At 42.0% G+C, this 27,453-nt stretch overlaps 2 protein-coding genes and 1 long non-coding RNA gene across 4 annotated transcripts in view; 2 read left to right on the top strand and 1 right to left on the bottom strand.

Annotated features, from left to right (window-relative positions):
• The window catches only part of LOC109614569 (A disintegrin and metalloproteinase with thrombospondin motifs 2-like), a 132,843-nt gene extending 118,413 nt beyond the window's left edge, over nt 1–14,430 (top strand). For both annotated transcript variants that reach the window (XM_013133529.3, XM_013133530.4), the window contains 10 exons: nt 1,741–1,874; nt 1,996–2,119; nt 5,144–5,224; nt 5,455–5,621; nt 5,739–5,898; nt 6,012–6,144; nt 6,322–6,529; nt 7,033–7,162; nt 7,291–7,383; nt 10,535–14,430. In XM_013133529.3, coding sequence (XP_012988983.2) covers nt 1,741–1,874; nt 1,996–2,119; nt 5,144–5,224; nt 5,455–5,621; nt 5,739–5,898; nt 6,012–6,144; nt 6,322–6,529; nt 7,033–7,162; nt 7,291–7,383; nt 10,535–11,541 — 2,237 coding nt within the window. In that variant the 3' untranslated portion in view covers nt 11,542–14,430. The remainder of the gene's footprint in view (nt 1–1,740; nt 1,875–1,995; nt 2,120–5,143; nt 5,225–5,454; nt 5,622–5,738; nt 5,899–6,011; nt 6,145–6,321; nt 6,530–7,032; nt 7,163–7,290; nt 7,384–10,534) is intronic.
• On the bottom strand, nt 14,048–26,962 carry LOC105025821. Its single transcript, XR_829156.4, has 3 exons — nt 26,790–26,962; nt 14,944–15,075; nt 14,048–14,129 (listed from the first exon to the last, which is right to left on the bottom strand). It is a non-coding gene; the product is annotated as an uncharacterized LOC105025821 (long non-coding RNA).
• LOC105025820 lies at nt 17,071–22,252 on the top strand. The gene is made up of 2 exons (XM_010896801.4): nt 17,071–20,295; nt 20,961–22,252. The coding sequence occupies exon 2, from the start codon at nt 20,966–20,968 to the stop codon at nt 21,878–21,880; it is 915 nt and encodes a 304-aa protein (XP_010895103.2). The 5' UTR covers nt 17,071–20,295; nt 20,961–20,965; the 3' UTR covers nt 21,881–22,252.
• Nucleotides 26,963–27,453: the final 491 nt, after the last annotated feature.

Here is a 27,453-nt window from a genome sequence, read left to right as displayed (position 1 = left end):
AAGTTTAGTGTTAGGGTTTAGTTGAAGTGTTAGTGATATGTAGAGGCTGTAGAGCATCTACCAATGGACTATCAGGACTCTAAATAGATTTACCAATAATGATCATTATTCCTAAAGATGGCGCCACAGCACTGATACATCACTTGGGATCCATTAATAAACTCATGTTTATTCATGTCTCACAAATAAACTCATGTTTATTCATGGCTCACAATGACAGATTCTTATTTCTAAGGGTGAAACCATGGTTCTGTATCTATGGATGAGAGAAATATAATCTCACAGAATATTGTTCCTCTGTGATAATCCGAGGGTGAACAACACTAATCGACACTGATGATTCACGGCATCTGATCACTGACAATCTGACGGATATATGGCAGTTATGTCTTAACTACGACAATTCCCACGCAGCAAAAATGTATTACTAACTGTCATATAGTTCTGTTGATCAACCCAGAGAAAAGAGCATCCGAACATAATTTATGGAAGTGAAACCGCTGTGCTTACTGCAAGTCAAACTGAGCCAGAACGTAAAGAGCTTATTAAACCATGAGACCTGGGATTCCCAATTCTTTTTCATCACACCGTGTCTCCAACAACACTCTCACGTCAGCATGTTGATACACTCCTTAAGGGGAGGCGGTGGTGTTATTGCATATTAACCAACGGTCCCGGTGAAGAGCGGAGCTGGAAAACAAATGCTGACTCGTCTCTCCGTTTAATCCAGGGTCACACAGCAACTGCATCCAGTGGAACACTTCCCATGCTAAACTGTTTGTCTCAACTCTTGTCCTTTCTAAACGCCATGCTTTTGCAGCAAGACCTGCCCTTGTATATGGGAGAGAGAGGAGGGAGTAGAGAGAGCGGTTTGACTGTACTCCATTAGTGCATGGTCATTGTACAGATTAGCATTAGCCGTGTGGAAGTTCTGTGGAAGCTGTGTATTTAGCTTTCAGCTTCCTCCTAAATGAGGAGGTAAAAATCCACTTGTTTCCAAGCATTTATCAATCCAGCTGCCTATGTCGTCCAAGGGGGCATGCAGGTCAGGGTGATCGGGTATTGACAACGCTCTCGTCACCCGGGGATCATGGTTCAGTGACTCAGCTTTTATAATACTCAGCTTTTATAATTTCCAAAATCACAGTGAATTCGGAACGCCGGGCGCCAGAGACAGAGTCTTCTCAGAAAGTGATCACAGGGAAACCTGTTGTTAATCTCTGTACGATGTGTTTGGTTTCAAGTAGAGATACACATTCAACAGTTAGACCGACATAGCCACTAATCTGCCATGCCAGAATGCATAGCCAGTCAGGGTACCCACACATCTGTCTCCATGCAGGCTGGACATGATTCCTCCTGGCCCAACTGTCCCCAGGTTGTAAGGTCGTTGCAGGGGACATATGCTGTGGATTCCTTGTTCTTCCGAAATCTCCCCCCTGTCTCTCGTTCCCCTCATCGTGGGTTCTCTCTAAAGACTTCCTCTCAGACAGTTATTCACATGGGTAGTATACCTAGATCCCTTTACAGCCTGTTCTCTAGTGCTGTCAGATATAGTCATAGTGAACACACACTCCAAAAGAACATAGGAAATTGAAGAGAGGCTTGTCAAGATTAAGCATTCGTCTACACTGTGTGTTTCTGTGTGCGACTCTGTTTCACAATGGATGTAAATGAAGTGCTATAATGTGTGTGTGTTTGTGTGTTTTTGTGTGTGTGTGTGTTTGTGTGCTTGCGTAGCTTTGAAGCGCTGCCACCTACATTGCCAGTCCAAGGAGACCAGAGACAAGATTGACATGCAGAGGCTGGTCCAAGACGGAACACACTGCTCGTACAAAGACCCGTACAGTGTGTGTGTGCGTGGCGAATGTGAGGTCAGTGTGCGTGTCCCTGAATGTGGATGTGTTTTCACATATTTCTACGCAGGGTTACAAAATGGGAGGCCATTATTCAGACCGACCTGTGTGTGTGTGTGTGTGTGGGTGTGTGTTGCAGAAAGTGGGCTGTGACGGCGCGATAGGCTCGTCCCTACAGGAGGACATGTGTGGCGTCTGTGGAGGGGACAACACCAGATGCAAGATCATCGAGAACGACTTCAACCGCAGTGCCAAGAAACAAGGTACACACGAACACACGCAACATGCCACCAACTCTCTGCCAGACAGGGACCAATGCCAACAGTCTTTATGACCTGGTACCTGAGGAGGTGATGACCCAGATCCGGAAGAGACACAAACGTGGTCAAATGTGGTTTAGATGGGTGAACCATAGTGTTTATCCGATAGAAATCTCTGGTCACGTGTAGGCATTGTAAGATGTACAGGCCAAAAGATGTAAATGAATATAACAGTTGTGTCATTGGGTAATGTGCATGTATTGGTCATTGAATCAAAGGCTCTTAGTTTGTCGTTGTAGTAATGACTTGTAGTAATGAGAGTTTCAGCTACCTAAGACATTGACTCAAATGTAGACGTTTTTGCACTCTGATTTCCGGGAGGTTCACAGCATAGGACACGTTTCTTTCTGCAGAAGAAACCCCGGGCTTGTCAATCAAGTCTGCTCTGCAAGTCTCCCGTTGTTGCCCCTGTGGTTTTAAATCCGCCATGACAAGGTTACTTTCCTGACCTATGTAGACCTACTGCTCTTGGGGCCAAATGTCCAGTGTACCCATGAGCCTTACACCCCATGAATGTCTAATGATATAAGACGATTTCATAGTCATTTGGGGAATTTTACACCAAGCCTTTACAAGAGCAAGTTGGAACTATCACTAGATACGTTACATCTGTCAAGCCCTTCACCACACATGGCCTAGGGTTTCATTTAGGATTGATGGGCCATTGATGTGGTTACAGATCTGCTGGATTCCTTACTGAAGAGCCCCCTCTACTGGTAACACAGAGGCAATGAGCTGACCTGAATCACGTCCTGTTGAAATAAATTCAAAACAATACGTTTAAATCTCGGAAACAATTCCTTTCTTGTTCACACCAGATTCAAAATGTATTGTTCATTTACAAATTGCGCATGTTTTGGCATGTGTGCAAAAGAATAAGAACAGTTGTCTACAAAAGGCACAATACCTACATGCACATGGCTTGCTGATCAAAACTGCTAAGTTGATTCTTAATGAAATTGTCATACTCATCACAACTTCTAAACATTCTTTCATCGTGTGAGCCATCGCATGAAAAATGATCCACTCAATTATCAAATCTGTCAGACATACATGTATATTCCATAAATATCTACAGCATGGAATGTTTGTGATGTCTGCTAAATTGACAAATGTCCTGCCAGGTGACGTAGTATTGAAATAGGAATCGGAAGAGGATTTTTTCCCCCGGTGCATCACAAGGGAAAACATTCAATGAAATGTTGATGAAAATCTCTTGACAGACCAACAAGAGTGACAGGATGTCCACCAAGAAGATGGGAACTTGTAGTGTTACGTACCGTGAGGAGGTGCAATTTGTTGTTTTTTACAGAACTACGTAAAAAATGAAAGAACATCAAAAATAAAATGACCAGTGCAGCTTACACGATGACAAAAAGCTTTTCATTTTGGTGGCACTGGCCAATTTACAATAACTAGGTTTTGAAACATGAATTAAATGTTTTGTGTGTGTTACTACATTTTACTGACATGCCATAGAGTTGTGATGTCCCATGAAATAGTTGTGACAATTGCACTACAGTTTAGAGAATGTTAAGACTGTTTCGAAAAATGAGCCAAAGTGATTGAGAGAAACTGTAACATACGAGAAGGATCCACACCCACGGATGATGTCAAACTGTAGGCTGTGACTTCCTGTTAAATAGATTTCATCCAGATGAAATAAGGACAAAAACAATATTTGGATCAATTTCCTGGAATTGACCCTGACTGACATCACTTACAACACAGCAGTTAAAGTATTTTTTTAAAGAGCATAAAAACTGTAGAGAGAACATTTGATCCTCAGATGAACAATAATGTTTAGTGAAAATGTATCCTGGTAAAGGCTTCTCTGGGAGGCCATAATAGTGTACTTAAGCATTGTTCTGAATAGTCCAACTGCTAGTATGCGTTAACCTGGCAAAATAATCCCAAATGCCAGGGACCGTTTTAGAAGATACTTTGGGTAACTACATTCTTACCAGCCAGTTAAAAATAATTGATGTAGTTGAACGTGACCCAACATTTCCTCCCTAAAGCAGTCTGCTGTCATCACCTTGAAAAGGATGATTTAAAATGTATAACATGAGGAGCTTGGCCTAATGTCAAATACAATAATTCTAGCATATTTCAAATGTGTATATATACTGTACCCATTCGGAAAATGTATATATGTATGTAACTTATGTGTTTTATATGAGCATATATCTCGTAAACATACATTTGGTTTGATCAAGACATTTACATATATGTCAAAATATAGAAGAATTAGCAATTTTTTATATATGTCAGATTGAAATATGTAATTATGACCATATATGATCATGTATTTTAAAATATATGTTAAGTCTTTTAATGTATATGGCCATAAATACATATTTTATTGCTGTATGGGTATGTATAATACAGTGTCTCAGTAAGGTGTTGAGCTACCGCAAGCCTCCAGAACAACTTCAATGTGTCATGTCTCTGGAACTCTACTGCAGGGTGGGAACGCCATTCTTCCAAAAGACATTCCCTCATTTTGCTGTTTTCATGGCAGTGGTGGAGAGCCCCGTTTAACATTTAGATCCTTTCCTCTTGCCATTTTGATCAAATACCGAGGTCAGCTGGTCCTCCTCAGCATTTATTATATCCCACTGAGCATGATAGGATGTTAATTGCTTAATTGTATCGTACAGAACAATAGTGTGGAAGCATTGTATTGTGGAAGCATTGCGTTCATTATGTTCCTCCTCATGTATTCAGGGTTTTCCTTTAATTTGTCAGTCATCTGTGTATATGCAGTACCTGTCTAAATCTTGGACACTCTTACACATTCATGGGCTTTTTTTTTTAATGAATACAGGACATATCATTATCTCATACCTTAACATGCCTGGTTGGACTATGTGCAAATCTAGGAGCTGGCCATTTCAGATCAATGTTTTATACCAATCATTTTGTCCCCTCAGTGTCTGAAGAAAATTTGTGTTTTCATTTCAGGTTACCTCAAAGTAATTGAAATCCCTCGAGGGGCAAGACACCTGTTGATCCAGGAGATCGACCCAACCCCACACATCCTAGGTATGAAACGTGTGTTTTCACGTGTGAGCTTGCATGTCTGTGGACATGGACTGCCCTGCACTGCTCTGTTGCCACGGCAATGGGGAATGACGGACATCTGGAGATCCGGGCTTAGCTGCATGTGGATAGGGGCGGGGCCCTGAGAGCCTGTCTGAGAGAGCGTGTGTTAGTGTGCATGCACGGCCGCGTGGGCATACCTAAGTCTTCTAAAACCCTTCCTCTCTCCCCAGCCGTGAAGAACCAGGCCTCAGGACAATTCTTCCTCAATGCGGAGGGAGAATTCCCAGAATCCCGCTCGGTCATAGAGAAAGGCGTGGAGTGGGAGTACATAAACAATGAAAATGAGAAGGAGACCATTCAGACCAAAGGGCCGCTCAGACACGGGGTCCTCATCATGGTACACACGCCATTCCGTCGCCGCCCATGTTCTGCTCGTGGTTTGACGCTCCTGAGTCAGGGCTGACTCTATGGTTGGGCTGGAAAACCAATAACGGGGTTGTCTCCTTGTGTCCAGGTGCGGTCCCATGGTAATAACAAGGTGAACCTGTACTATAAGTACATCATCCACATGGATCTGCTGTCTACCATCGAAAGCAACATGCTTCTGGATGACACCTCCTTCTACGAGTGGGCACTGAAGAAATGGTCCTACTGCTCTAAGCCCTGTGGGGGAGGTATTTTATACCGACACCAGTAGGACTGGAAAATACAGAGGGTCTGGGGGAACGGGCTGGTTTCTGGGTAAGGAGCTCTTTGTCTAACGGGTGTTTTTGTTCTGCCTGAAAAGGTAAGCAGGTCACCCGATACGGCTGCCGAAGGAAAGCGGACAGTAAGATGGTCCACCGCCGCTACTGCGAGAACATCAAGAAGGACCATACCATCAGCCGAAGTTGCAACGTGAAAGAGTGCTCCCAGCCCGTGTACGTATGGCTGTCTTTGTGAGCGTCGTGTTCGCGCTGATGTAATGTTTGACTTTACTCCTTGTTCCGTAGACGTGATCCTGCCAACAGCAAAGAAGTTAGAAAAAGAAGCGGGCTATTGTCCAAAATAGATTCTGTTCCTACCAGCCCGTGTAAGTGTCTGTTCTCTGTGTGCAGCTGGGAGGCGGGACCATGGGAGACGTGCAGTAAGACATGTGGGAAAACCGGCTTCCAGAGTCGGTCTGTTCACTGCGTCCAACCCTTAGAAAACGGCAACAAGCGACCCATCCACAGCAAGAACTGCAACGACGACCGACCTGAGGCGCGGCGTCCCTGCAACAGAGAGCTCTGCCCCGCACAGTGGAGAGTAGGGCCCTGGTCCCAGGTGAGGAAGGTCGGAGAAGGATCATCTGGGGTCAAGTCTATGGCTAGTGTTAGGAATAGGTTTATATTTAAGCATTTAAATGTGTTGGGTTTTTGTGGCGTGTGAAAGCACATGTGTAGGTGTGTGTGTGTGTGTGTATGGACTGGAAAAGGATAGTACAGAACATTTTACCTAGTGAGGACCTTTCACCCGTCTTGTTAAGGAACATGGACATTTATGGTTACGTTTAGGCAAAATAATAGGGTTAGGTTGAAGGTTAAGTTAGGGTTAGGGTTTAAGGTTAGGTTGAAGGTTTAGTTAGGCTAAGGTTCTGGTTAGGAAAGATATGATTTTTCTTTGAAATAGAAAATATATGATTTTGCTGCGAAATTATCACAAGGCTAGATTCCTAAAAGGCAGGTGTGTGTGTGTGCATGTGTGTGCGTTTGTGTGCGTGTGTGTGCGTGTCTGTGCGTGTGTGTGCGTGTCTGTTTGCGTGTGCGTGTGTGTGTGTGCGAACACAGTGCACGGTGACCTGTGCCAACGGGACCCAACAGAGGCAGGCGCTGTGTCACACACGTGACAACACCATCGGTCTGTGTCTGGACAGCAAGCCGGAGACCATACGCATCTGTCGCCTGGCGCCCTGTCCCAGTGAGTATCAGGCCAAGCTATTAACAACACACACATTTATAAAATGTCTCCGTGCACTACCAGCGATGGGTAGTTTCTACAGAATATTTGGAATTTTAGGCTCCTTTCCCTGCTCTCCTAATTTACAGGAGGCTCGTCGGACCTGAATAAGAATGGCAACATTCTGATCCAGTGGTTGTCTCGTCCTGACCCAGATTCACCATACCAGAGGAACAGCTCACGTAAAAAACCATCCCTTTACGGCTCTGGTCCCGGCCTCCGGTGCATGGCTGTCCTGACCTGGACCCTGCCTTCTCTCTCTGTTCTTTTTACCCTGCAACAGTCCTGGGCTAGGGGCCACGGGGGCAGGCTCACCCCCTGACCACCCCCCACCCCCGTGTCTGTGCCTGTGCTCGCGCGCCCGCGGGGTGTGTGTCTTTGGGGGGTGTGTGTCTCTTTCTCTGTGTCTGAGACAACTCTGATTGGGGGAGGTCTCTGGCTCCTGTGTGCTGATTGGTTGGTTGGTTCTCTCTTGCTCTGTCTCCTCTCTGATCTCTCTCTCTCTCCTTTGTGGAGCATTGTGTTGTAACCGGTGGCCAGTCGAAACTAAAAAGAAAAAAAAAACATTTAAACTTTGAAGAGGAGGTGGATGTGGAAGTAGGCGAGCAGGTTTGATTGGCGGCTCTTAAGGGCGTTGAGGAGCCTGTGAGGCGCGGGCCTCTCCACTGTTTGGCGGCCGTGTTTTGCGTGAGCTAGCTACGAGTCGTCACGGGTCAAGCTCCCGAGATGCGGCTGCAATTTTTTTCAGCGCACCGTCATCGTCGGGGGTCGTTGTGTGCGAAAATAACGAAGAGAAAAGAAAAAAAAAAAGACAAAAAAAAAAAAAAAAAAGAAAGCTTTATTGTGATTGTGATCTTGTCACAATGAGGACATCTTTGCTAAAGTGCTCATCTCACATCCTGATTCCATTCTAGAATGAGAACGATGGCTTTTCACTTTCCAGGTCCCATTCTCAGAATGACAAGTCATCAAAGGGACAGGAGGAGGTGACACACACACACGTTTTATGATTATTCTAATACAGAGCGGTTGGGTGAAGAGGCCACGAGGGAAGGAGAGTAAAAGGCTGATAAAAACAGGGTCGTTTTACCATGTGAGGTTGCTTCTCATTTCACCACTTCATCAACCATCCTCTCTTTGACTGTTATATTAAAGTTCAATAAATGCAGCTTATTTGTGCTTGCAAACTTTAAAACAAATACATCTATAAATATAGTTGTGTGTGTGTATATATATATATACACGGATATATATATATATTTATACACGGATATATATGAAATCTATATGAGTAACAATAATATTAATAATAATAATGTTAAACCATGAATAAGCTGTAGCTTATTTGCCTAAACCTATGGACTGCTAATGATCGCTTTGATCCTTGACTGTTATGTGTATTTTTTATTGATTTTACACAAATACAGAAGTAGAGATATAATAAGATTTAAGTGTCAGGGGGAAGCAGGTAGAGACCTACAGTATATAAAGCAGGACTTGGTCAGTTAGTTGCCTCTCCATTTCTCTCAGATGGATAAGTGGTTTACTGTTGCTCCTTATTTTATTTAAGGAAAGGATCATATTTTTGTCATGCACATTTGCATCCCCTAATCGTTTGAGCTCATATTTATGTATGTGTGTGTGTGTGGGCGTGTGCAAGCGTGTGAGTGTATATGTATGTGCATGGATGCGTATGTGTGTGTGTGTGTATGTGTGCATGCGTGCGAGCGTGCGTGCGTGCGTGCGTGAGTGTTTGTATTATTGTGTATGTTCATGCAGGCTTCTCATTGACATAAAACTCTAATACAGAAATACCTCATAAACCTTCATTTGAAAGCATTACTTTTTCCTTTCGTGGTGAACATTAAACACATGAACAATGCCTTATCTTGGATTGAATGTAATGGCATTAATCTGTGAAAGAGATGGCTTTACTCATCAAAACGTTTATTAATCACTCGGAATAGAGGCAGCTTCAAAACAACAAGCAAACTCACCATCAGAACCTACAAAAAAACGTGAGCTTTGGACGCTGGTCTGACCACCGGGCATGGTCTACAAAGGGCCTAGGGTATCGATCGACACACTGACGGCATCTAGAAAAACACTTCAGACTTGTCATTGTATTGTGATCCCATATTTCTGTTGTGACTATGTAGCGAGCTATCCGATGTTTCGTGCTGGAGTCGGACAATTGGGGGCCAATGAAGCCAGACCTTGCAGTGCGATACTGTATATAACATTGGTGTTGACTGTATTTAATAATGTTCATGACTGTTATCTTCTTACTTATGAAAAAAAATATATATATATTATATTCTATACTATGGGTAACTGTTTCGTGGCTTCACTAGCCTGCTGGGTGGGGCTGGCTGTCGTTGGATTGATCGGGGAAACATTCAGAAGGACTATGTGCACTGCGTCTATATGCACTTTGATTTATCAGGGAAAATTTATTAATGTTTTGTAAATGTTTCATAGGACACTTAAATGTGCCATTCCAGTTTTTACATCATTCATCATGGAGAATTATGTATTTTATTTATTCAAACTTCAAATATATTTATTCATTTATGTAATTTATTCATGTTACTTCTTATCAATTGATTAATTAACTGATTGATTGATTTCCAAGTAATGAAGTGTTTAACCAAAGTGACTGTGAACTTGTACCTTTCGATACAGTTTATTTATTTTTCTTAAGAAAATTATCTATCTATATATTGAGGGGGAGTACATCTCGCTGTTTAGGTTCCTGTCATTACCAACTGCAAAGTTGTATAAATAAAAAAATGTTTTAAAAAGCGCTCTGGCATCTCTCTCCTCCTGAGTTTGTGATGGTTTGCCTGAGGCACATGCCAGAAGAAGATTGCTCCAAACCTATGAAGGGTGTAAACATGTTTTAACTATGTTCTGCATTATTATGCATTCCAAAATAAGAATAGAGAGATACTGATGTCATATATTGCTACTAATCTAAAACTTGTATGGAAGACAGGTGAGGTGTCTGAGCCTTTCATAGACAAGTGTCACCAGCTCCACAGCCCCGGAGTCCACTCTACTCTTGACTGTTTTCAGTCAATGCTCCTTGTTCTTCCTGCTTTTTCTTAGTTCTCTTTCTTTTCAGTTGTTCTCTTCTTAGTCTACTTCTGCCTCCCCACCTGTTAATGGTCTGGCTTTACTACCTCTTTTACTTGCATGCAAATACTGACACACACACACACACGCACCACATACACACACACACACACACACACACACACGCACCACATACATGCACAGTGCCATCTCCACGCCCCGCCCAGTCTCAGCTCTGTGTTCTCTTCCCCACAGGCAAGCAGCGTTGTCATGGAGACAGGTCAGTGTTCTGTCGCATGGAGGTGCTGATCCGCTATTGTGCTCTGCCGGGCTACAAGCGCATGTGCTGCAAGTCCTGCAGCAACGTGCCAGACGCCACCCCGCCCCAGGTCACAGCTCGCCCTCTGCCAAAGAGAAACTCCACCTCTCTTCCAAAGAGGACAATGAATATAGCTTATACCACGCCACACTCACAGAGCACCTATTCAACACCCTACCCATACCCGTACTTCAGCCCTAGCATATACACTACAACTCCCAGCAGCCCTTTCCCTGAGTCAACAGTTAACAGCACTTTTATCAGCAACGTCACCACAGAGACCCCGATTCACAGTTATGACATTGGAGGGGTCGGAACCACTATTCCCAGCAGCCCATTTTCCATGGATGACTTAAATCCATCAGAAACAAGCTTTTATGAGGATATCACATCACCCAGTGGAACCCTCCCTTACACTGAAGTCACAATTCCCAGTGGAGATGATGTAACAACGGCTAGTGGAAACGTGCCCTATGACTATGATGTCACAATGCAGAGTGGAACCTTGCCTTATGATAATGACATAACAGTCATGACGGTAATGATTCCTACCATCCCCGTCGATGACGTCACAGATGTGCCTAGGCCTGATTGGCCGGATTCCACAGAGTATATATCTGTGAAGTCGACCGTGTCCACAATGACCACAACTATCGAGCCGATAACAGAGATAATTACAGTCCCGCATCTCACGACAACAATAACCAATGAGCCCACGCAATCACCAAATCACCCGGTGGAGACCAGCGAGAACAACTCCATCGACATTCCCTTCAACCGGATCATCAGAGTGGACAACGACATATCACAGAACAACCTGATTCCCAAACGGAGCCGTGTGTTCCTGCAGGAGAGAACAAAGAATAAACGAATCCAGGAACTCCTGGAGGAGAAGAGGAACTTTCTGTTGCGGATGAAGCGGGCACAGAGTGGCCCTTCGTGATGAAGACTGCCTCAACCTTTGACCCTAGCCCTCCCCTGATTTCTCTTATAGAGATGTACTTATGTCTGCTTCCAGACTGGAGTTATTTTTTAACCTTTAACCTGCCTTGGTGCTTTCAATCAGGCAATGACTCAAGGCACACACAGAACAAGCTTAGATACATACATACAGCCATGTTGTTTTAAAAACATCTGAGTACTCTCACACACACACACCCACACACACATCTGACAGACTGCAGCAAACCGGACTCTGTGGAGACAGAACTAAAGCCAAAGAACCTTTGGGAGTCAAATCTTATACAGATTCCAACCTGAAGCGGTTCATTTTCTTTTAAGATTTAAAGTAGATTCCCATGTGATTGGGTCACTAGTACAATCACATACTAGTACAATCACACACTAATACACTAGTACAATCACACACTAATACACTAGTACAATCTCTTTAGACCCACACGTTAACGAGGAAAACATTTATCTCTCCAAATCTTGCAATTTTCTTTCAGATTTTCTAAGCGGGGCACATACAGTCCACTCTTCTGTAAGCAATACATATCTGAATAAGCTTAGTGTGTGAACATTTGGACCTTCAGGCCATTAAGGTTAACGGTAGATTATCTCAATTCAGTATTATTCCCCAATGCTTAATTTCAATCAGATCTGACACCATGTTAGATAACAGCCAATGGCTGCAGTTGATATAGCCCCAGTCTGAGTCAAACAGACAGTAACACAACTAAGGTCCCATTGAACGAGGAGCGTTAGACAGGAACCGCAGTGTGCCTGGTGGTGTGTCCTGAATGGTACTACAGTGCCCTGCACTTAAGGAACAAGACTGCCCTTTAGAACGCACATTACAGCTTCCTGAATCAGGGTACTTTATAGCTCCAAAGCTCTGCCCTGTAGACTTCCAAGCAGCAGAATACTAGGGGGACATCTAGATTGTCTGAAGTCAGTGGCCGTCTCTCTTTTTCTCTTTCTGTTGTCTGCACAGATGACAACGACTTGGAATGGTGACAGCAAATAACAGGTTTCGCTGTCCACCGTGGTGCAATCCTCTGCCTTCTTTTCCCTATCCTTCACCCTACGCAGATGAAAGAGAACGAAAAGATACTGGGGAAAAAGCTTTGCTTAGGCTATTGAGTTGACTCCGTAAGTACACCACATTTGGAGTTAGCGTAGACCACGACAATGCCAAGTCCATAGGGCTCTAATGTCCGACCCATTGGGGTCTACTGCGCATGCGCCTATCGGCCGCTTCTCAGAGAGTCACCGCTCAACGGGCTGAGAGTCAGAGAGTCAATGCTCCCACTAACTGTATTTTTCCGTTCCCTCACAACAATAATCCAACATAAATAAATGAAAGATGAGAAAACTATTTATACAACAAGACAAATTGACAAGTGTCTGAGCATAAATGGAATGACGCGTGTGTTTCAGGGATGGGGGGATTGGGGTGTGTGTTTAAAATTCTCGGCTGGATCATTGAGGTGCATTAGTAACGCTAGTGGATTCTATTGGATTCTATCGTTGCTAACTCAGAGCTCACTACACGGACTCCTTTATTTCTTCTTTATCATTTTTTTTTTACAATAACAGCACTAAAGATGAACAGAACATAAACACATTACATAACAAAACATAAAATCGGATTGCAACAAGGTTTTTTTTGTCAGCAACAGACATAAATCTTATTATAGCTAGTACTGCGAATTTGGATTCTGATGTTCACAAAGTGATGGCTCTCTCATTATACCCAGTAAAGTAGGGGTTTTAAAGTAGATTTAATTAGCATTCACACTGCCATGTGTTCATCTTTGTTGGTGCTGAAACCCCCTCACTGAGCCACAGAGAACGCACCCAGTTAATTTGCCTGCCTATTTTGAAAGAGTAAGAAAATAATGAATAATTCTTTATAATTCTTTAAATCCAACTTGTATTTACTATTATTATCTGATAATTTTGCAGCTGCTGCGGAAAACCTTTAGGGATCTCTCTGTGCTACATCTGTACATATGAATCAGAACGTAATGTTTAATATTTATTGAAGTTCAAGTGTCTGTGGTATTTCGCACATCAGGGGTTGTGTGATGTTCCTGTCTACAATGTCTTTTTTTACTTTCATTCTCTCCTCACTTACCACTAGAGGGAAGCAGAATAGCACATGTAGTGTGTCTTTTCACATATTAATTTGTCAAACAAATAATTTCAGTTTCAGAGTTTTATTGGGCATATTCAGGTATATCTTTTGACACAATGAATATGCCCCTCGTTACGGCCAGAAGTAGATAAAATGGAATGGAGACCTAGTATGAATCAGTTTCAAATGCCCAAATGAACCACTTCCCCTCCTCTCCTGGCACTCCATTTGTGCATTCATGTGTACCTCTGCCATTTGTACCAAGTGTCACAAAGTTGAGGGAGTGAAAATGATCAAGGACATGTGGCTAATTGGATCGCCCTCCAGGGATTCTGCAACAATGCAACCACAATAGGCAAAGTGGAATCCCATAAGGTACAAAATGATGAGCTTATGCAATTCCACACAGCAGAATGGATAGGCAGGCCACATGGAATTGTTTATGCCTAAATCAGAAGGGGAAAAAAACATTAGTTAAATGCAAAAGTCCCAGACTGCAAGTACTTTAACTAGCATGTGAGGAAGGTTCTTGAAATATTCATCTACTCAAAAATGTAGCAGCTGGAATCCAGCAGACATTTTTAGCCTTTTGGTCTAGTACAAAAGTCACCCAACCTCCAAAGCAGTGACTGCAACAACTTGACAGTATTGGCATTGCAATACTAATAAATGTTAAAGAAAAAATTAAGAAAAAAACTGTTCATTTTTAGACTTTATTTCCTGGTTTATTTCTTATTTTTTTCAGTAAAAAAAAAAAAAAAATCTGTTTAATTTGTGTTTTGTATTGTTTCAGTTATCATTTTTTTTTTTTTGTTATGACCAATTTCTGTTTTGTAGTCCTACATTCGTTTTAAATGTCAACAGTCAACCACAATTGTTTTCTACTATTGGTCACAATGACTCCTTTGGACCCAGTGTAAATATTATGTAAATAATATGTTCAGAGAGTTAAGGGTATACTGTAACTATATACTATAACTATAACTATAACTCAATAACTATCATAATCAAATATGGCTAGTAAAAAATAGCTGCAACAACAGCTAAAAATAAAAATAAAAGCAATGCAAAACGTCTCTATGGGTGTGTGGGTGTAAGTCTTTTTTTTGTTAAACCAAACAAGACTGCAATCGGTATCACTTTCTGTCAGGACTGGAAAGGTGACTAGAAACATGTCCCTTCTCCATCTAATACAGTAGGTTGACCCTCTGGCTGAACAGGGACCTCACACACAATATTGGATCTGAGAAATCAATATACCTGGAGAATGTGGTTGAGATGCTTGTTGGATTCAATGTATTGGCATTTTCCAGTGGTCTTACTGCTCCCTGCCAGACCTGTCTGATCTGCTAAAGGAAAAAAGCTTGTCTCCTCAGTGGCTCCTCAGTGTCTCTGTTGAAAGAAGTCCCCCTAGGGTCCATTAGGGAAATGTAGGAAGGTTAGGGACAAACATGTCTGCACTTAAGTCATTATGTTTGTGAGAAGCTCACACACATGGGGGCTGTTCTGATGAATCACCTGTGGAGATTTTGTGTTTGCTGTGCTTAAGGCTTATTTTTGTGTCTGCCCTCACTTTTTCACCTATTAGCTACTGATGGCCAGTGATAGCGATGAACTAAGTTTGACATAACACATTGAAACAATTCACCATTGATAATACATTTATTTATGTGTGTAGTGAATGATAATGATTCGTTTTCTGTTTTCATTCACTTCTGTAGCCTAGGTACAGAAAAAAAGGAAATGGGAAATGGCTTAAATATTAGCTCCTGAACAGACTTTGATTTAGACATACATTGAACTGTTGTGTACCATGATCGTGACGGAACATGTCAAGGGGGTTGTGTGACCACACACACACTGCACACTCATAGACATACCGAGGAACACATACATACACACACATACATACACACACACACACACACATACATACACTTACACACACACACCTTACCATACCTTGATGCTGGTGACACAGAGGACCTAAATTTAGCTCCTGGTATTTCTGTCTCTGACACAGACACAGTGCTTTCTCTTAGCAACATGCTCTCTGTTCACGAGTTCTTCCCTCTAACTAATCACATTTCCACAGGTTCCTTTAGCTAGCCTCTGGTTGAGATTCAGAACATAACTGACCCATTGTACAGTAATGGATTGTGTAAACAGTCCTAACATTTTCTTATAGGGTTAAGTGATTAACTTGATTAACTTAAAGTATTGACCCATGTTCCCCTCATTCCAACATCATTGGTGTACCTCAAGGATATTGTGTGTGTGTGTGTGAGAGAGGACACTGTTGTACACTGCCTTGTATACAGATCATTCTAACAGCTCACTAATTCTGACTGACGGTGGAAAGGGTTAATTGATGATGAGGCATTTTGCAATGATTTGGCCTCAGACTTCAAGACCACACTGTCCACCTCTTGGATATACAAATAGTGAACTATTATTTTACATCAGGCAGCCCTAGCCTTTCTGTGTTAGGAAACACATAAACACAGATAGTGGTTTGCTGCTAACATCATGGCACACATTTATATTTTTATGTTAAAACAGTGATTCCACATTTGAACAGATGTCATGGTGGATTACAGCAACTAAAGTCAGCTATCATAGCTGGTAATGTCAGCTAATAAAAAAGCGGGCTAGTCACAGTTACACTACCATTCAAATGTTACTAAGACATTTCCTTGTTTTGGAAAAAAAGCAATTTTATTTGGCCATTCAAATTACACCAAGTTGATCAGAAATACTGAATTCCCACGAAACTGAAGATCTTGTACAATGCTGTGTACTAATCCCTTCACAGAACAGCGCAAAAGGGCTCCAACCAGAATAGAAAGAGGAGTGGGAGGCCCCGTTGCACAACCGAGCAAGAGGACAAATACATTAGAGTGTGAAACAGACACTTCACAGGTCCTCATCTGGCAGCTCCATTAAATAGTACCAGCAAAACACCAGTCTCAATGTCAACAGTGTAGAGGCACCTCCAGGATGCTGGCCTTCTAGGCAGAGTTGCAAAGAAAAAGTTGTATCTCAGACTGGTCAATAAAAAATAAAAATAAGACGGGCAAAATAACAAAGACACTGGACAGAGGAAGATTGGAAAAAAGTGTTATGGACAGACAAATCTAAGTTTGAGGTGTTTGGATCAGAAAGAAAAGGTTCAAACCAAATAAATGGATGCTGGAGGACTGCTTGATGCCATGTGTCGAGCATGGTAGAGGCAGTGTGATGCTCTGGGGTGCTTTGGTGGTGGTGAATTGGGAGATTTGTACAGGGTGAAAGGGATCTTGAAGAAGGAAGGCTATCACTCTGTTTTGCAACGCCATGCCATAGCCTGTGGATGGTGCTTGATTGGAGCAAATTTCCTCCTACAACAGGACAATGACCCAAAGCACAGCTCCAAGAACTATTTAGGGAAGAAGCAGTCAAGTGATCTTCTGTCTATAAAGGAGTGGCCAGCACGGTCATTGGATATCAAGCTGTTATGCGAGCAGCTTGGCCATGTGCTTCAGGAAGCGTGGAGTGACATTTCTTCAGATTACCTTAACAAATTGACAACATTCATGGAAAACAAGAATATTTCCAAGTGACCCAAAACTTTTGAATTTCTTATAACTAATTAGCTAATTACAGGCTGAAATAGTTCTTTCTCCACTCATGTTATAATTTTTCCTTCCTGGGTAGACTCACATTATTCACATTGCATTCTAGCTGTACTACCCATGTTTGGTTCTGACAAGTCACAAAATATCCAAAACAGATAGATAACAGATATTAGTCTGCCCCCAAACTTTTCAGACTACAAGTATGACTTTGTCCTAGTTGTAGGCCATTGATCACTGTGCATACAAGCCTGGCACAAACAACCATTGGGAATGAGCCTTGGTGGAATTGACTGTACTGAGTGAAGTATTTGACCTAATGTCCTCACAGGCTCAAAGTTTTCATTATTTATTATTTTTTCTATCCCCACTAGGATAGTTAAACCAGCGCACAAAAACACAAGAAACAGAGTAGACTTCATGTACTGTAAGTGAATTTAGTGTCCCTATACCCAAAGCTGTGTGCCCCCTTATCAGATCAGAATGGGCAACAGAACAACAGCCAAAAAAAGATTAGATTAGTCAATTTAGGCTGTAGAAGAATGTAGCCCTTCTCAGAATTCTGTAAAACACGGGTCATTAAGAAATGTAATTCACAATAATGACCTAGGTTGTGTCTCTTTCTTGATCAGGTTTTTGTTACTAACCAACAACAGGTTGTTCTGATGTGGGTTGTTGTTTTGTTTGATGGAACATTTCTGTGGTAATTTGATTGTATGAGCCATTTCTGGTGCTTTGGCTTATCCACATTATAAGCTATTCCTAAAGTAGGAAGGGCAGCTAAAGAAATACACATAGTCTTTTCATTATCCTCTGAAAAGATGATACATGTATTTTTTCTGAATGTTTGTTATGTATTGATTTTGGATTTTATTCTTGCTGGTAACAGTGAGTAACGTAGCTGTCAGTCAGGATTTACCTATTCTGTGTTGACAGTTGAGATAAATGAACTAGCATATGCATTGAGGCAGTGTTGACAGCAGGCATTTCAACCTTACATATTCATACATATCTAGTGTGTGAGTGTGCTTGTGTGCATGTGCGCTTGCTTGCATTAGTACAACTGTAAGTCCTCAAGAATAATAAAACAAGAACAATCTGGATTGTTAATGGGGACTTTTTGGGATTTGGGTAAATCAAGCCACGAATACCCTATCAAGCCACGCAGAGTCTCATGAGACCCCATCAGATTCTCAGGAGAGAGCATCAGAGCCCCAGTTCATGCTGCACTGCCCAGGGACTGCCCCGGGACTGCCCTGGCACTGCCCCGGCGACGAGGGACCTGGCAGAGGATGAACTCGACCAGGGTAGAAAGGGTTTAGTGGCTGTCTGAGCAATTTGATTCCTCCCAGGCCACTACAGAGACAACGCTGCCATCCCTAGAGAGCGGTTTGCCTGTTCAGTTTTGTTATCCCCTTCACCCCCTCTGCTATTTCTATAAATGAAATAACCCCTGGGCTCTGAACACTTGTCATGTGTCCATTCTTCATGCCCCTTCCTGTTACACAAGAAAAAGCTGTCTGATTTTTAATAATTTTGACAAACAAAAAATTATTCTGTTTCATGACCCTCAACCAATTGCCCAGTATTTGCGCAACGGACACGCCGAAATCAGCAGAAGCATGATTAAACCACATCTTTACACATGTTGTATATGAACTCAAGCTTTTTAGACATCCTGGGGTTTCAAGGAAATCTGTTTCTCTGAGAAATCTGGCCACGCATGGTAAGAAGAAAGTTCTCAAGTGGTTTCTCTCACCTCAGCACATGAAAGGGTCATTTAGTTTAAGACGTGCATCTTTATGCTGTCATCAGTGCTTAACTTGGGCCGAAACCATCCAGAACAGCGTTACGGCACTTCTAATTTTAGGCAAAGAGCGTTCCGGTTCCTTTTTAAGCAAAGCTTATTAACACATACATTTTGATGAACGCAGTCTAGTGTGCGATTTCTCCGTTCCTGCACTTATTTTATTTTATATTTAATAGAGTTAAGCGCTGGCTGTCGCTGCAACCTGGTCTAGTTGAAAGCATTGTGACAGGGCAGAAGAGGCAGAGAGTGTCGCTCTCTACTGGAGATGTGTGTGTGTTTTTGGAGGGGTGCATCACCCTTAGGCACATAAACACTCTGTTTTTACATCCAATCTTTTTAAAGATCCTTTTCATATTTTTATGATTTATGTGAGGAGTCATGAGGGCTGGCAGTTAGCGGGTTCCCCACTGAACGCCATTCTGATTCATATCAGGCACACGCACATGCCAAACACACACGCACAGACACACACACACAGACACACGCACGCGCAGATAAAGTACTCAACAAGTTCATGTATGTAATATTTTATGTTTTAAGTGATATAACGAACTATTAAATGCTGTTTCACAACTCTTCAGCATGGTAAATGGACATGTATCTTTCTGTTGGAATTTTTGAAGAACGTTAGGACAGGAAAAAAGTCTTAAGTCTTACGGCAACCTAGAGATAATATGGCATCAGTAATATTTGAGATTTTTAGGCAGCTCTTTCTACCGCATGCTACTTTCTATGTTAAGCAGAACACCACTTTCTGTTTCTGTCCCGCTTTTACCTTCAAACCGCTCAACTGAAATGTATTTCCCCTCGCTCCCTCTGTCTCACCATTAACACAATCAACCAATGACAGGGCTCAGGGATAGGAAATAGATGGTGATGCTATTTTTAGCAGCAGCGAAGGAGGGCAGACTGAGGGAGAGACGGAGAGGGCAGGAGAGAGAGAAACGGAGGAGATAAATCTCCATTCTAATGTTGCCTCCGGACAGACACAGAGGTACCGAGGACGCTCTCAGACAAACATAACTACTTGTTCTTTCTTTTGAAGAGACGCAGCCTTATATGCAAAGACATTCGCACGATCTTTCTTAAAAAGAGTTGACAGGTGCAAGCTGGATATACACACATTACTGGGGCAGAGAACAGAGACGGGGGAAGAGACTTGGAAATTCAACACACCTCTTGTTCCAGGTGAGTCTGCGGGACAGGAGTGCCAAAGACCTTTACACTAACCTACAGCTGAAACTAGTGAATCAGGAAACACAAAGCGTCCTAGTCAGCCTGTGTTATGTAGCTATAGGGATGATGCTAGCACGGGTCTGAGTCACTGTATATAAACTAGGTGTGGTTCTAAATTTAGCTGCCATTCCACCTTGAGGTCTAGGGAGAGGCTTGCTTTTAGGGTTTGGCTGAAGCTATTTGTGACACTGAGGTCAGGACGGAACCACAGCCTGTGGGTTGCAGTCAAGGCTAAAACAATATGAGACGGATAACAAAATATAGGCTACAGTATGTGATTCTGGCTGGTTCTGGCCGACTGGTCTGGTATTTTTGGTATTTTTGTAACAGTGTATTTATGTAGCTGTGTCACAGTGTGTTTGTGTTACTCCTCCTGAACAAACTGAGGACAGGAAAGACAAATAATGAGGGCAGAGGGGGATTTTTGGGCGATCAGTTTCCCAGGTATAGAAGTGGTGTTGGTGTTCTGTGAGGATCATTGAAAGGAGCAGCTACAGTAGAGTATATTCAATAAACTAAAAGATATTCAAAGTTTGAGACTCTGTGTCTGTCATAAGTCACTCAGATAATATTCCAGCACAATCACTTGCTGACTGAGGTCTCTGTCTGCCTCCTAGGAGCCATGCGTCCCAGGTCCAAACTGCTGTCCCAGAAGAGGAGACTGCAGCTTCCCACCATCCGAGAAGGTTACGAGGACCTGGTTAGAGACATGAACCATTTCAACAGCGTCAGTCAGATGAACCAGTCCAACACCCTGCGTTCTTCCCAGCCTGCTGCCCACCACGAGCTCCGCCCACACAGCCTCTCCTCAGATGACTACCTGCTGTCCATACGTCACCTGGCTCACCCCACGTCCCTTCCCACCAATGACATCATCAACCCCCAAAGGCAGGCCTTGAAGGGTGTGAGGCCGCCGCAACTTGCTGTGAGCGAGGGGAGCCCTCCAGCGGCCGCTGCGCTTCGTCACAGGAAGCGGTTCGGTGAGGGCGACGCGGCAGAGTCCGGGGTGTGGTCCGAGCTTCTCACTGTTTACCGAGGACCAGGAAAACACTCCCTCTATGGCGGGGCTTCGTTCGGTTGCCTAGGCAATTCAGACCCCTTAGAGTTCCTGTACGGTAGCCTCGCCCAATCCACCTGTCAGTCAGATAATGGGAAGCGGGGATTGGGTTTGAGGAGACAGGTGGCACCTCGTTACCCCCACTCATGCCCCTCTGACCTGCGGCTGCAACGTAAGAGCAACTTGGGTGATAGTGCCACCCTTGCCGGTGACCCTTCACCTTCTGACCTTAGGCAGCCCCAACAGACCGGTGAACAGAGGGTTGCGGAACATCTACAGGCTATAACAAATAGCCCATTAAACAAAGAAAACCAGCGTTGTGACGAGAGGGCGAAAGAGGGGAAAGAAAAGAGGGAACGCGAGAGAGAGCGCTCCACAGTTGAACATTCCCTGATCTCTCAGTGGATCTCAGACTGTCGCTGTGCCTGGAAAGAGGCCAGTGTACGAGCTTGCATACTGCCCTCAGTTGCAGATACATAGTACCACCAGACACAACCACATCAGACTGAAGTCACAGAATCACAGAATAACACATATTTACAAAACGTAACGCACCACAGACTTTGCGCGATTCTGAGCCGAGACACCTGTGAATATATACTGATTAGATTCGATTAATGTAATATTATTATTGAAATATTCCAGTTTTTTTTTTCTTTTTCTCTAGCATGTGCTAAGTTTTGGTGTTACCACACAGTACGTACAGGCTAATATTTTTAAACATCTGTGTATAATGAATCGGTCAAAAGCATGTTTATATTTATACAGTGCTGTCTCACTGATTGTAAGCCTATGACTGTTCATTAGGTATGATTGCTTGTTTTGGGGCACATAAACATCAGCAGTCCAATATTCCACTGAGTCCATTGGTTTCTATGACAACGGCTGGTGAGTCAGAAGAGGTAAACACAGGCATCTTGAAACCACACAGTACAGACTAATGTCCTCAATAAACCATTCAACAGACAGAAAAGGCACAGAATCACTGGTATAAAAAGTTATACCCAGATGTATTTATTTTGCTGGACCACGTAAGCAGAGCCAGCTAGGAAGAGAATGTCACTGACTGACTGACTGACTGACTGACTGACTGACCCTTTTTAAATAGTGTAGTGGTTAGAGCGAACTTGTGAACTACAGGTCCCGAGTTCAAAACCCAAAACTGTACATTATGTTGCGACTGTTTCTGGTATGGAATAATTCATCTTCAGTCTCGCTTGAAATTGCTCAATTCTTATGATTATTCCAGTTAGTAGATACCGGTAAAGCCTATTACTGGCTAATACCCAATTCAAACAGCCAGAGGCAAAGGGTTAGGCTTAGGTTACATAGTTAGAAACGTAAGTCATTTTAACTGTATCAATGTCATTCACGAATGGCCAATTAACTATTAAAACGGCCAGCGGCAAAAGAGGATTTGTTCATACTGACATTACAACCCTGGTGAGAATGAACCACTAGATGGCAGCCTGAAGATTAGAGATGCAATAAGCATTAATGCATAGCTTTTCTGATATTTATGATGAGTAAATTGTATTTACAAACCATAACATTAATGACTCTGTATTTATTGGCTGTGGAAACAAAGCAAATGACTCCACTTGCTGTCAAAAACCAGCAGGCTAATAGACTACAAAACCATTTCTCAGTTGAATGAGAGTTTTACACACGTGAACAAGCATACAAAGGTTAATTAGTCACCATGGAAAACAACCGAGAGGCACACACACACACACATGAACACACACGTGCACTCACATATACACACAGTTTATGCAACCGGATTGAACATTCCCAGAAAACAAATAAAATAACACAACTGACGTACATGCATGTTTGTGTGGCCTGACCTTGTTTTTTTGGTTTAATCTATTTCTACAGTACATTGCTTACATGGTCATGTTTAGAACCAGAGCATTAATATTATATCCTCTTCTACTGTGGAGAAGAGAAAATTACCCTTCAGCTAGTGTTCCTGTGGTGTTGCAGTCTCTGTGGTTGCTATATTGAGAGGGCTTTTGCAGAATGGAGTTTTGGTTAAGAGCTGTCACCAGATGCAGGGTGATGGCAACGATGATGATGTTAAAGAAAAATAAGATATTTTGCTTTATTTCTGTCAAGCAAACATTTTTATATTTAAATTAGAAAGAATTGCAAGACATATCGAGTGACATTTAAGATGTTTCCAATAATTGCAGGTAGGCAAGCGTTTTTTATTTATTTTTTATGAAGATCATACACAATAAATACAATAGATAACTGTCATTGACATGGCACCGCAATGCCAGTATGGGTCAGCAGGGACACTGGATCAATGTTGTAATTAAGATAATTAAGATACATAATATTGTAGAAATGAAAAACACAATATTCACTTTTATCAGAACTTTGAAGTGGGTGCAAAAGACAAACGAGTGTCTGCAGTTGAGATAGAAGAAGAGCTCCTTTTATCTGCGGTTACATCTGCCCACAGAGAATCTGTGTCGCCTTTGCTATCTTGATGGAAAACCAGACCACACGAGATTTGAGAGATATGACACATCCTCAGTTGGTCTCCAGTCTTTACTATATTTCCAATGGAAAGAGTTACTGTAAATAACCCATTCCATCACTGGCACTGCTTTTTAAGAACAATGTGTAGGCTTGAAACATCATCCATATATCAATCAGGTTCTAATAACCAGTTGTGAAACAACACCCTGATAGGTGTTTGTTATCAACTATTGTTAAATCTTTATGGCAGGTGTTGTGTGGTGGGTTAGAAAGGCAACATTTCTAAAGGCTATGTTTGGCTGGTGGCTAACCTTATTTCACCACAGGCCTGTCAGAGTAGGCCTGTGGTGAGATAAGGTTTCAAACACCGTGGTGACTCCACTGACAGGTCTTTATGTTAACTTAATGTTGTTTGGGGACAAACTTTGCTCCACAATCTTGGGACAGACCCAAATGAAGCCCAAATCAGCTCCAGTGTCTTTGGTTGTCAGTGATTTGTCAAGATGCATCACCAGGTTTGACCCTGCAATGTAAACTCTACACATACTCTGAGGCTGGCAATCAGTTTTATACAGTATGTGCAGCTTAATAAAGCCAAATAGTGAATGATATATGATTACATTTGGGCATTTTTTTTTACTGCATAATGTCAACTTGTTGACTCTTGTTGGATCTTGCACGTAACATCCAGAGATACCAAACGTGTTCTGTATTGTCTGAAAATAAATGCATTTGAGGGCTGGCTCCCTTTACCCAGACATACACTTAACTAATGTTGGAAATTCCTTTGAAACTGTGAGTGCACTTTCCATTACTGTGAGTGCACTTTTCCATGTCTGAGACCCCAACATCCAGACAGAGTTCTGTCTGAGCCAGTCTCATGCTGTTGGAAATGCAAACAGGACCTGAAACTATTCTACATGTCTGAGACCCCAACATCCGGACAGAGTTCTGTCTGAGCCAGTTTCATGCTGTTGGAAATGCAAACAGGACCTGAAACTATTCTACATGTCTGAGACCCCAACATCCAGACAGAGTTCTGTCTGAGCCAGTTTCATGCTGTTGGAAATGCAAACAGGACCTGAAACTATTCTACATGTCTGAGACCCCAACATCCAGACAGAGTTCTGTCTGAGCTAGTTTTATGCTGTTGGAAATCCAAACAGGACCTGAAACTATTTAACATGTCTGAGACCCCAACATCCAGACATAGTTTTGTCTGAGCCAGTCTCATGCTGCTGGAAATCCAAACTATTTGTTTGGATTTATAGTGATACTCGTCTCTAAATGTATAACAGTATTACTTCAACTAGAATGTTTTTTTGGCAGAAAAAACTGAGAACTGAAAATAAAGAGTGAAACAGAATAAGAATAACAGCTGGTTTGAGTCTAGCCTCAAGCTGTTCCAAATGATCCAAAACATTGGTGGGGTGAATTTGTCCCAAACAAATCTTTTTTCTACACCGTCTCTGAACAATTCAAATCCAATCAAATGTTATTTGTCAAGTGCCTCATTAAAACATACCAGTGACACGATCTTACTATTCCAACAATACAGATGTTAAGTCAAAGTGAATTAAGGAAAGGAATAGACAATTCAAATAGATCAGAATAAACAAAACGTAGAAGGAACAAGTGCTCTTTAAATAATGAATAACAATCAGCCGTTATTAGAGCTTGGCTATACATAGGAAGTGGATTTATATTCTGTACAAGTACATAATAGTAATGTGTCAAGACAACAGGTCATTGCCAAATTGTGTGCTGGTGTATCTTCTTTTGTTTTTTCAATTTTCGGCATAAACGTGTTTGTGTGGCTAAGTGAAGGGGAATGTAGAAACCAGGAAGTTGGCAGACAATCTGAACTAAAGAGTTAGTGTAAAAAAGGTGAAGGGTAGTCCAGGACTGAGTAATCATTTTGCGGTCTTGTTAAACCGTTTCATGTCTTGGGGGTAGAAGCTGTTCACCTGTGCAGTTGCCGTACCAAGCAGTAATGGTCTGACTGGTGCTACTGTATAACTTTGAAGATCATGTAAAATTATTTCAGAGTAGGAAGAGGCGATGGCGTGCCCTCTACTCAAGTGTATGTGTGGGCCATGCACAGAGGAAACTCTACCCTGGCATTTTTGTTTATAGGGACTATGGTGGCCTGATAGTTGATGTTACAGACTGGATCAAGAAAACATAGAGATGTCTTTGAAAATACGGTCCAGTTGCACCCTGGCATTACATGTTGCCCTGTGGCTTTGCAAATGCAAACCTGTTTACGAGTCTTACATTTGAAATCAAGAGCACATCGTTGTCCAGAACAGCAGATGCTCTCAACTGTGTTTCACTGTTATTTGACTCAATGCAAGCATAGAAGGTATTTAGTCAATAACCTATTCAAACTCTGTATAGCTGATGCTACACCTTGGCCAGTAAGCCTTTGTAGTCATCATGCCACCATGATCATAACCCCAAGTAAATGAAATAAATAACGTTTCCACATTAAAATAAACAACTTGTCAACAATGACACCATCTCTGGCAAATGGATGAATCCATCATCAGTTTAAGGAATGTGGAAAAATATTAGAAAATTATCAAAAGTATCAAAATTATTAGTGTAGCAATTGTTGTTATTGTTCTATTATTGGAATGAAACACAGATTATGGTAGTCATTGTTCTATGTAACCATTAAAATACATGAATCAACACATATTAGTGTTTGTCAGATGACTAAATTAGCTAAGTTACCTTACCAAAAACATAACTGCAGATAATAACTCCTACAGGACATCAGCTTAAGACCAAAGGAAACCAAGGCTAAAATATTTTAAGGGCTACAAACACTGAGGTATGTTCCATTGCAAATATAAGAATTGTTTATAATGGATTTTGAATTAAAACTCACCCATGCTCTGTTCACCTAAACTATGAACCCTGTGGAGCGCCGGCATGACACATCGACATGGCTGCTACCAGTATGAACTGTGGGACTGTCTTAGAAATGATGTTCCCTTTTTTTTTTTACAAACTATTAAGGAACTATGTTCTGAAAAATGTATGTGGTGGGCTGAGATTCTTAGCAGCAATTATTTAAAAGCAGGACAATCGCTTTTTACTTACCAAATATGCAAGTACCAGGGCAAATTTAAATGTAATTCAACGGTTATCCCATAGTTTTTGTAAAGTAAATGATTTAATAATCATATTTTTTTATAATAGTGATTCAAATAATGTCTATCTAGGGCTTAGTCATTAGTTACACTGATGGAGTTTTTTGAAAGTCAAATTCAATCCAAACTTCGAGCACAAAATCTGAGTGAAAAAAAAATAATGTTTTACAGAGTTGACAAATAATTTATTGCAGATGTATACAAATTAGCAATTTCATGAATCTTAATCCATTAGGTATATGGGTTAGTGTCACCAGGGAAATCCACAAAAACCTTTATTTGAACCTTTAGTCATTCAACTCTTGAACAAGTTCTCTACCATCTGCACTTTTAAATTGACAGAGAAGGCTGTAGAGTTAAACCCTAAATACTCTACCCCAAGATGTTATAGTTGTGACG

Source organism: Esox lucius, chromosome 4, assembly GCF_011004845.1.
Source record: "Esox lucius isolate fEsoLuc1 chromosome 4, fEsoLuc1.pri, whole genome shotgun sequence".
NCBI classification, from domain to species: Eukaryota; Metazoa; Chordata; class Actinopteri; order Esociformes; family Esocidae; genus Esox; species Esox lucius.
This window is presented reverse-complemented; position numbering and strand designations above follow the sequence as displayed.

Bases quoted from the DNA above. Each gene is read 5' to 3' on its own strand.
- LOC105025820 (XM_010896801.4), top strand. From the start codon at position 20,966: ATGCGTCCCAGGTCCAAACTGCTGTCCCAGAAGAGGAGACTGCAGCTT.